The sequence below is a fragment of the Gopherus evgoodei genome, unplaced genomic scaffold (genome assembly GCF_007399415.2).
Source record: "Gopherus evgoodei ecotype Sinaloan lineage unplaced genomic scaffold, rGopEvg1_v1.p scaffold_56_arrow_ctg1, whole genome shotgun sequence".
NCBI classification, from domain to species: Eukaryota; Metazoa; Chordata; order Testudines; family Testudinidae; genus Gopherus; species Gopherus evgoodei.
In genome coordinates this window covers 579,023-589,451 of record NW_022060077.1, presented here as the reverse complement: position 1 = coordinate 589,451, position 10,429 = coordinate 579,023, and the positions used below count along the sequence as shown (strand labels likewise).

The following is a 10,429-nucleotide window of genomic DNA, read 5'->3' as shown; positions in this document are numbered from 1 at the left end:
ACAGCTGCACTGCCGCTTGGAAGTACTCCTGCTCCACGCCACCCAGCAGCTCCACCTGCATGGGGATGGAGCCGCGGCTGGGCCAGAGCTCAGCTGCCGTGTGCTGGTAGCGGATCCCACATTTGAGGGTGGGGAACCTAGTGCTGGGGTGGCTGGGATGTGGGTGCTGGGGGAGAGAGCCCTGTGCTGGGGTGGCAGAGGGGGCACTGGTGAGCGGGGGAGTGGGGGGCAGCCAAAAACATTTTTGCTTAGGGAGGGAAAAAACCTAGATCCGGCCCTGCCTCCATGCCAAGCTGATGACTTCCAGCCCCAATATGTCTGTATTTCAGTGACACAGTGGATTCTTCAGCATGAAAGGTGTTAGTAGATGTCCAATACAAGGCCAAATTCGGAGGCCATGGACCAGAGTTTGCTCAGGCCCCACCAAGGCAAAAGCCTCCTTGGAGTTAGAACACAGAAAAGACCTCGGGAGCCAGATGTGTGTTAAAACACAGAGAGTGTCACCTCCTATTCTTGGATTTCAGGGCTTGGCTGTTAACGAGTGAGGGGGATTGGAACTGTTACCTTAATTTAATTTGCTGGAAAGCATAGACGTGATAGTGTTCCTCACTGGAATAATTATTAATTTTTTTTTCTACATGGGCAAGACATGTTTTCTCCTAGCTTTATTAATGAAGTTAGTTGAACAGTTATGGCTGAAACTTTCAAAAAACAATTCAGCCAGAAGCAGAAACCCGGTATGGGAATTTTCAGTCCAAACAGTGACAGTTTGGTAAACTTATAAGCAACTGAAAATAAGGACTTCAAATTGAACGTGTCAGACTGCCCTAACTAAAAGTAGTGCCACCATCACTATGTAGAATGGCCAATCCTAAGAAAATAAGAACATAAGAATGGTCATAATGGGTCAGACCAAGGGCCAATCTAGCCTAGTATCCTCTCTTCTAACAGTGGCCAGTGCCAGATGCTCCAGAAGGAATGAACAGAACAGGCAATCATCAAGTGATCCATCTCCTGTCATTTATTCCCAGCCTCTGGCAAACAGAGGTTAGGGACATCTTCCCTGCCGATCCTAGCTAATAGCCATTGTTGGACCTATCCTCCATGAATTTATCTAGTTCTTTTTTGCACCCTTTTATTTCTTGGCCTTCAAAACATCCTCTGGCAAAGGTTTGTGCATTGTGTAAAAAAATACTTACTTTATTTGTTTTAAACCTGCTGCCTATAAATTTCATTTGGTCACCCCTAGTTCTTGTGTTATGAGAAGGAGTAAACTATCTACTTTCTCTACACCAGTCATGAGTTTACACACCTCAGGCATATCTTCCCTTAGTTGTCTCTTTTCCAAGCTGAAAAGTCCCAGTGTTATTCATCTCTCATCACACAGAAACGCTTTGTAATAATTTTTGTTGCCGTTTTCTGAACCTTTTCCAATTCCAGTATATCTTTTTATGAGATGGGGTGACCATATCCTCTCACAATATTCAAGATGTGGGCATATCATGGATTTATATACAGACAATATTATCTATCCCTTTCTTAATTATTCTCAACATTCTCTGCTTTTTTTGACTGCAGCTGGACACTGAGTGGATTTTTTCAGAAAACTATCCACAATGACTCCAAGATCTCTTTCTTGAATGGTAACAGGTAATTTAGCCTCCATCATTTTATATGTGTAGTAGAGATTATGCTTTCCAATGTGCATTACTCTGCAATTATCGATATTTAATTTCTTCTGCCATTTGGTTGCCCAGTCATGCAGTTTAGAGAGATCCTTTAATTGTTCTTTGCATTTGGCCTGGGTCTTAAGAATCTTGTATCATCTGCAAATTTTGCCAGCTCACTGTTTACCCCTTTTTCCAGATCATTTATGAATATGTTGAATAGGACTGGTCCCAGAACAGACATCTGGGGGACACCACTATTTACCTCTCTCCATTGTGAAAACTGACCATTTACAACATTTATACTATCCTTCGTTTCCTACCTTTAGCCAGCTACCAATCCATAAGAGAACCTCCCCTTTATTCTGGGGCAGTTTAAGAGCCTTTGGTGAAGGAACTTGTCAAAGGCTTTATGAAAATCTAAGTACCCTGTATCCACCAGATCTCCCTTATCCACATGCTTATTAACCCCATCAAAGAATTCTAGTAGAATGGTGAGGCGCGATTTCCCTTTACAAAACACATGCTCACTCTTCCCAAACAAATTCAGTGTATCTACATGTCTGACAATATTGTTCTTTATTATAGTTTCAACCACTTTGCCCGGCACTGAAGTCAAGCTTACCAGCCTGTAATTGCTGGGGACACCTCTAGAGCCCTTTTTAAAAAATTGGCATCACATTAGCTATGTTCCAGTCATGCCATTATTAACCCCAGTTCTCTCAGCTTCTCATCATAAGTCTTGTGCACCAGACCTCTAATCATTTCCGTTACCCTCCACTGGACTCTCTCCAATTTGTCCACGTCCTTTCTGTAGAGGTGGGACCAAAACTGGATGTAATACTCCAGATGTGGCCTTACCAGCGCTGAATAGAGGGGAATAATCACTTCCCTCAATCTGCTAGCAATGCTTCTATTAATACAGCCCAATAAGTCATTAGCCTTCTTGGCAACGAGAGCACACTGCAGACTCATATCCAGATTCTCATCCACTGTAATCCCCGGGTCCTTTTCTGCGGAACTGCTGATTAGTCAGCTTGTAGCAGTGCATGGGATTCTTCCTTCCTAAGTTCAGGACTCTGCACTTGTCTTTCTTGAACCTCATCAGATTTCTTTTAGCCCAATCCTCCAATTTGTCTAGCTCACTCTGGACCCTATCCCTACCCTCCAGCGCATCTACCTCTCCCCCATCTTAGTTTCATCTGCAAACATTCAGAGGGTGCAATTAATCCTATCATCCAGATCATTGACAAAGGTGTTGAACAAAACTCCGCTTCATACCAGTTGCCAGCTAGACACAGAGCCGCTGATCACTGCCCACTGAGCCCGACAATCTAGCCAGATTTCTATCCACTTTATAGTCTATTAATCTAGTAATCCATACTTTTTTATCTTGCTGGCAAGAATACTGTTGGAGATGATATCAAAAGCTTTCCTAAAGTCAAGATATATCATGTCCACTGCTTTCCCCATATCCACAGAGCCAGCTATCTCATCATAGAAGGCAATCATGTTGGTCAGGCATGACTTGCCCACGGTGAATTCATGTTGACTGTTCCTGATCACCTCCCTCTCTCCAAGTGCTTCAGAACTTATTCCTTGAGGACTTACTCCACGATTTTTCAAGGGAGTGAGGGGAGGCTGACTGGCCTGTAGTTCCCTGGAGCCTTTTTCCAGTCATCCAGGACCTCCTCCAATCATTATGAGCTTTCAAAGATAATAGCCAATGGCTCTGCAAACAAATCAACCAGCTACTCTAACACCCTCAGATGCAGTTCATCTGGCACCATGGACTTGTTGTCTTCCAGCTTTTCTAAATAGTCCTGAAACACTTCTTTCTCCACAGAGGGCTGGTCACCTCCTCTCCATGCTGTGCTGCCCAGTGCAGTAGTCTGGGAGCCGACCTTGTTCGTGAAGACAGGGGCACAAAAATCATTGAGTACATTAGCTTTTTCTACATCCTCTGTCACTAGGTTGCCTACCCCATTTGGTAAGTGGCCCACATTTTCTCTGACCTTCTTCTTGTTCCTAACATACCTGAAGAAACTCTACTGGTTACTCTTAACATATCTTGCTAGCTGCAACTCCAAGTGTGATTTGGCCTTCCTGATTTCACTCCTGCATAGCTGAGAAATATTTTTATATTCCTCACTGGTCATTTGTCCAAGCTTCCACTTCTTTTTACCTCTTCTTTGTGTTTAAGATCAGCAAGGATTTCACTATTAAGCCAAGCTGGCTGCACCCCATATTTACTATTCTTTCTACACATCGGGATGGTTTGTTCCTGCAACCTCAATAAGGATTCTTTAAAATACAGCCAGATTTCCTGGACTCCTTTCTCCCTCATGTTATTCTCCCATTATACATTCAAGTTATTATGGTGTCTTTAAAAAGTTTCCAAGCAGCTTACAGGGATTTCACTTTGGCGCTCTAAAATTTCATTTCTGTTTAACTAACCTCCTCATTTTTGTGTAGTTCCCCTTTCTAAAATTGAAATGTGCTCAACTTACTACTACATCAAGAATTGCCTCTCCTCATGTGGGTTCCCAGAATAGCTGCTCCCAGAAGCATCCTGTCCTCAGGTGGCATGTACCCAGTCAATGTGGGGATAGCTGAAATCCCCCATTATCAATTAGTTTTTTTTATTTTAATAGCCTATTTAATTGCCCTGAGTATTTCATAGTCTCTGTCACAATCCTGCTCAGGCGCTCTGTAATATACCCCTACCTCTGTATTCTTATTATAAGACATGACATTTCTATCTATAGAGATTCTGTGGTACAATTTGATTCAGTTAAGATTTGTACTTCATTTGATTCTACACTTTCTTTCACATATAGCACTACTTCCCCGCCAGCACGACCTCTTCTGTCCTTCCAATATATTAGTACCCTTGTATTACTGTGTCCCATTGATTATCCTCATTCCAACAAGTTGCTGTGATGCCTCTTATATCAATATCCTCATGTGATATGAGGCACTCTAGTTTGCCCATTTTGGTATTTAGAAGTTTAGCATTGGTGTATAAGCATTTTAAAATCTTTAGTCCTTTTAACTGTCTATCATTACAGGATGTACTTGAATGGGACACTTTTTCATTTGATTTTTTCTCATGAGATCCTGCCTGTATTTTATCATTTCCCATCTTCTCGTCCTCAGTAAGACTTAGAGAATCTCCATTAATATATTAGACCCTTTGAGATGTCTTTGTCTGAACCACGTTCCTCTGCACCTGTCGGCTTTCCCCAAACTCTTATTTTAAAAACTTCTCTATGACCTTTTTAGTTTTAAGTCCCAGCAATCTGTTTCCATTTCGGTTCAGGTGGAGCACATCCTTCCTGTATAGACTCCCCCTTTCCTAAAAGTGTCCCCATTTGTGAATCCCTTTCAGCTAAACCTTTTAATCCAATAATGGCTGAGCGACAGAGTGAGGATTCAGTCTTGACAGGAACAATATGGATAAACAGTATGCAGAAGCATGTTTCCTGCTGGTGCCTATTAAGGTTTCTTAGACCATGACATGTAGGAATTAGTGATGCAAGGGGCCCCTTAAAATTTGGAATTGGGATTAGTAGGGTCTGTTGCTCATAATTCATTTCTCTGAATAATGACAATGTCATTTTTCAGTGTGTGAAGAGCGACCAATCTGCTTCACCCATGGGAAGAGCCTCCCGTTAGCATAGGAAGTAGTGTCTCACATTAACATTGTCTCTCCATCCAGGCATTTGTACAGCGACCATCACCTGAGAGCCTGGGAACATACAGAAAGTTTGGGGAACATACAGTACATGCAGGAGAGATCGTTCTGCTTTAGAACTGGTCACCTTCTCCCCTACTGCATGTCAGATTCCAACACAACCCACTTCACCAACCCCTCCACCTTCATCCTGCTGGGCATTCCTGGCTTGGAGGCTGCCTATGTCTGGATCTCCATCCTCTTCTGCACCATGTATGTCACAGCAATCTTGGGGAACTTCACCATCCTGTTCACTGTGAAGATAGACCCGAGTCTCCATGGGCCCATGTACTATTTCCTTTGCATGCTGGCCGTCACTGACTTGGTTGAATCTACCTCCATTGTACCCAAAATGCTAAGCATCTTCTGGTTCAATTCCAGAGAGATAGATTTCAGGTCTTGCCTCACCCAGCTGTATTTCATTCACTGCTTCTCAGGGATGGAGTCTGGGATCTTCGTGGCCATGGCTTTGGATCGCTACGTGGCCATCTGTGATCCCCTGAGACATTCCACCCTCCTAACAAAGTCTATTGTGGCTAAAATTGGCCTGGCCATGATGCTGCGCAGTGGTTTGCTTGCATTGCCATTTCCATTACTGGTAAGGCAATGGCCTTATTGCAGAACCAACATCATCCCCCAGTCGTACTGTGCACACATAGCCGTGGTGAAGCTGGCCTGCGCCAACATCCACATCAGTAGCTACTATGGCCTTTTTGTGGTACTCTGTGTGATGGGCCTGGATGCGATTTTCATTGCCCTGTCTTACACCCAGATCATCAGGGCCATCTTCAGCCTCCCCACAAAGGATGCCAGGATCAAGACTTTTGAGACCTGCATCTCCCACCTTTGTTCCATCTTAGCCTTCTACATGCCAAGTCTCTTCTTCTCCCTCATGTACCGGTTTGTTCAGAATGTGCCCCTGCATTTCCACATTCTCATTGCCAACGTTTACCTCTTGATGCCCCCTGTGCTAAATCCCATCATCTACGGGGTGAGGACCAAACAGATCCGGGACAGGCTGATCAGGTTCTTTACTCGTAAAGGGACCTAAAAATTTTTTCTGGTGCTCTGGCTCTCAGACCTCCAAGCAGAGCTGACTGGTGATGTGGTGCTGGAGAGTCAGAGAGACGTTAAATCCTTTTCTGACCTTACTATGCTGTGTTGGTGTAGAAAATTAGGGAATTGGTCTATATACAATTCATAGAGTTGACACCTTTCTAATTGTTGGTAAATGCTCCACCTCTTCAGTTGTGGCCCCACTCCTGTCACATGAAAAAAAGCCATTTCATATTTTCCTAGGAATGGCAATTTTTTCCAGTTTTTTAGGCCTCACCTCATATTGCTAAAACCATTCAATCATTGCTTCAACAGACAATCATTCATAAGTGTATCTCAATAGGCAACTCTCGAATCTGCGCAGTACAAAAAACAAATGGGTCGTGTCATCTTACCATTGACTATCAAAAGTTGAATCAAGTAACTCCAGCTTGTACAGCTGTTGTATGCAAAATGCCTGACCTGATTAAATCTATCAATCCTGAAGCAAAATGGTTTTCTACCATGTGTCTAAGAAAAGCCAATGTTGCCCAGCTTTCACAGTAGAAGGGTGTCAGTTTCCATTTCAAGTCTGGCCCCAAGGGCTACATAATAATTCATCCATTTTCCATGGGTAAATGAAATGAATTTTGTCAAGCTTTTCAGAACCCTCTGTTCTATTTCAATATGTAGATGACTTTTGCTTAGCAACAGAAACTCAAGAGAAACACCTAGAGTGTCAGCTGAACTTTTCCAAATCATCAAGGACACAGGATTAATGGTCCAAGCAGTTTCCTTTCTGGGTATCACATTTTCTCAAGGAGGTCGATCACCTGTACACCAAAAGATGGATTCAATTCGGGAACTACCCATGCCCACTAACATAACTGCTTTACATTCGTTCTTAGGTTTAGCAGAATACCATTGAAACTTCATCCCTAACTTTGCTCACATTGCACTTCCACTCTATAAACTCTTGAAAAAGAAATTGCTTGAATTTGGACTAACAAACATGCAAACGTAGGGAAATGATCTATTTGCTACATGACGTACCATCAGAAGGCCAACAAGTGGTGGAAGAAGAACATGCAGTGCCTCAACTCGATAGGTTGGTGGCCATGCATGAAGGCAAATGTACACCCGTACAGTAAAAATTGTTCAGATTGTTCACAGAATAATCCTACCCCAACAGAATAGAATGCTCCTTTAAGATCCCAAATATATGAAGTTCCATGGAAACCAATACCTTCTGGTTGTCATTAACATTCTCTTAATAGGCGGTAGCATTTCCTTTAAAAGCAAATATGCTGTAGCCACAGCAGAGGCTCTGACTGACCAAGTATTTTCTCATTGACAACTTCCTGCTAGGGTGGAGTCAGACAGTGGAACACAGTTTACTGAACAAGTTTTCCAAAAAGGCCTACATTTATTAAGAGTGCAACAAAAATTGGATATTCCATACAGATCTCAATAATCAGGGATGGTAGAGTGAAAAAATCATACCATCAAACATACACTGCAAAAGGTGGTAGATGCTAATGGACACAGCTGAGACCCCCTGATTCCTCTCATTTTAATAGCATTCAGGGAAACTTCAGCTGCCTCCACAAATCATACACCCGGTGAGGTTATAACTAAACAAACTATGCACGTGCCAGAGCAGCTTTTATATCATGACAGTGGCACAGAGCTAAAGGGAGTAAAGCTTGAAACCCGTCTGCAAGCATTACAGAAACATCTGAATCAGGTAGTTTGCAAATTGGAAAAATTCAAAGGAAAGGCAAGAGCCTATTTTGACAAAATTCACAAAAAAAAACTTGTGAGGTTGGAAACCAGGTTATGCTTTTATTCTATGGTGGATCGGAACACATCTTCTGTAACCCATAACCTGGGCTATAGACTATTGTGGACAGATTAAGTGCCTCTGTGTATAAAATCAAAATTGTACCAAGTACCAAAAAAGTAGATAAATATCACAATGCGAATCAGCTAAAGCAGTATCGGAAGGGAAATATCTCTCCACAGGCACCAGAACCAAAGATGGTGCAAGAAAGCCAACACAAAAGAGCTCAGTGACAGACACAATAAAAATGCCACTCGCACCCACAGTAACCCTGTATGTCTGTTTGAATGCTGCAGATGAGCTGAATCACAGGCAGGTTCTCCACCAGAGACACAAATGGTTGCAGTGGAGCAAAATGTTATTATGGGACTAAACTCAGATTTGCCTATTAAGGTTAAAAATTCACAGATAACAGTGACTTTGGTACAAGAAAGAGTAAAACCAGGCCAAGAGTCATTTAAAACAGCAGGCCTGTCAACTGAGATTTTCTTTAAATGGAATTACCCACCAGACCAAGAACAATTCATAGCTAAAATTTGAGACAGGACACTCTTTACCGCATGGACTAATGATACAACTGTAACAATGTGTAAGGTACAGAATCTTATGTCAAATTTGTATAGACTAGGGTTACATGTAACATTAAAAGATAAACAAAAACTTGTATTATGGAAAAATTTCCCACAGAAACATACTGTTGCCAAGAGACATTAAGTAGCCGAATGCCTCATCATAGGTTTTATCAACAAGTCAAAGGAAAAGTAGGGAAACATATAGTTCTTGCCTATGATATAGAAGAAAATAAACAAAAGCCTTAAGTAGATTGGAAAAAGGATCGTTCCTTTACTGAAGATAGGATAGTCAACCAGATGAAGGACAATTCATATCTAATATTTTGGACAGAACACTGTTAACTGCATGGACTAATGACACAATTGTAATAATCATAGAATCATAGAATATTAGGGTTGGAAGAGACCTCAGGAGGTATCTAGTCCAACCCCATGCTCAAAGCAGGACCAACACCAAATAAATCATCCCAGCCAAGGCTTTGTCAAGCTGGGCCTTAAAAACCTCGAAAGATGGAGATACCACCCTCTCCCTAGGTAACCCATTCCAGTGCTTCAGCATTCTCTGAGTTGAAATAAATGTAAAATAGAAAATCATATGTTGGGTTCGTATAGACTAGGATTATATGTAACATTGAGAAATAACCAAAAGTCTTATGTAGATTGGAAAAACAAAATCTTTCCCTTACTGAAGAAGTCTAGCAGGGGAGAATGTAAAACATATATCTCAGGAGAAACTCATTCTTTTCCAGCCAGTGGTGGAATTCCATATGGATTATGGGAAAATAGAACCAGATGTCGAAGCTCAGTAAAAGGTGGAACAATGGCTATTCATGACTTAAAACAGGAGGATGAGAGAGAGTATAAAACCTGTATCAAGATTAAAATTTGGATGGAACTGGAGTTTTTAACAAATACTTCAAGGTGAAAGTACAGGCAATAAGAGTTAAAAGGGACCGTGAACCACAAAATTCCGTAAAATTTCCAAAATTATAGGAAGGGCCTATTAGTGGTCTGACTGCCACACCAGTGCCAGGCGTGTTAATCAATCAGGTATAATTCATGCATATCCCTGTTGTGTTAAATCTATCTTATTGGCAAATAAGCAAGTTCAATTCCTGCAGAGACCCCAAGGTGGCATTTGTTTTTTTCCTCAGTACACCGTGTGGATAAGGTTACTGCTTATCAACGAGTGCAAGACATAGCTAATTTGGATCGAAAAGAACACAATAATCTGCATGCTCCTAGAAGAAAACACAAACACCAAATCAACTGGAAATCATAAGCAGTATTACAAGGTTATGTGGTACAAAAACGTCAATTTGAAATAAGGAGAATGCTGAAAAAACAAAAAGCACATTAAGTATGTACTTCAGGAAGAAGTTAATCACGTAGTTGATCCAATATTGAAAGGGATTTATGGATTATCAACTATGAAAAAATTGACTGTGTATAATATGCATAAAATCACTAGATTATTTAATAAAAACCAAGAGAAGATTAATCAATTGGTAAACTACAATAATGATCAGGACAGAATTCATTATCTTGGAGGAAAACTTAGTTGCTTTCAATTTTT

At 41.5% G+C, this 10,429-nt stretch overlaps 1 protein-coding gene across 1 annotated transcript; it reads left to right on the top strand.

The window, feature by feature from the left end:
- Nucleotides 1–5,506: 5,506 nt before the first annotated feature.
- On the top strand, nt 5,507–6,454 carry LOC115643290 (olfactory receptor 52R1-like). The gene has a single exon (XM_030547168.1). The coding sequence runs from the start codon at nt 5,507–5,509 to the stop codon at nt 6,452–6,454; it is 948 nt and encodes a 315-aa protein (XP_030403028.1).
- Nucleotides 6,455–10,429: the final 3,975 nt, after the last annotated feature.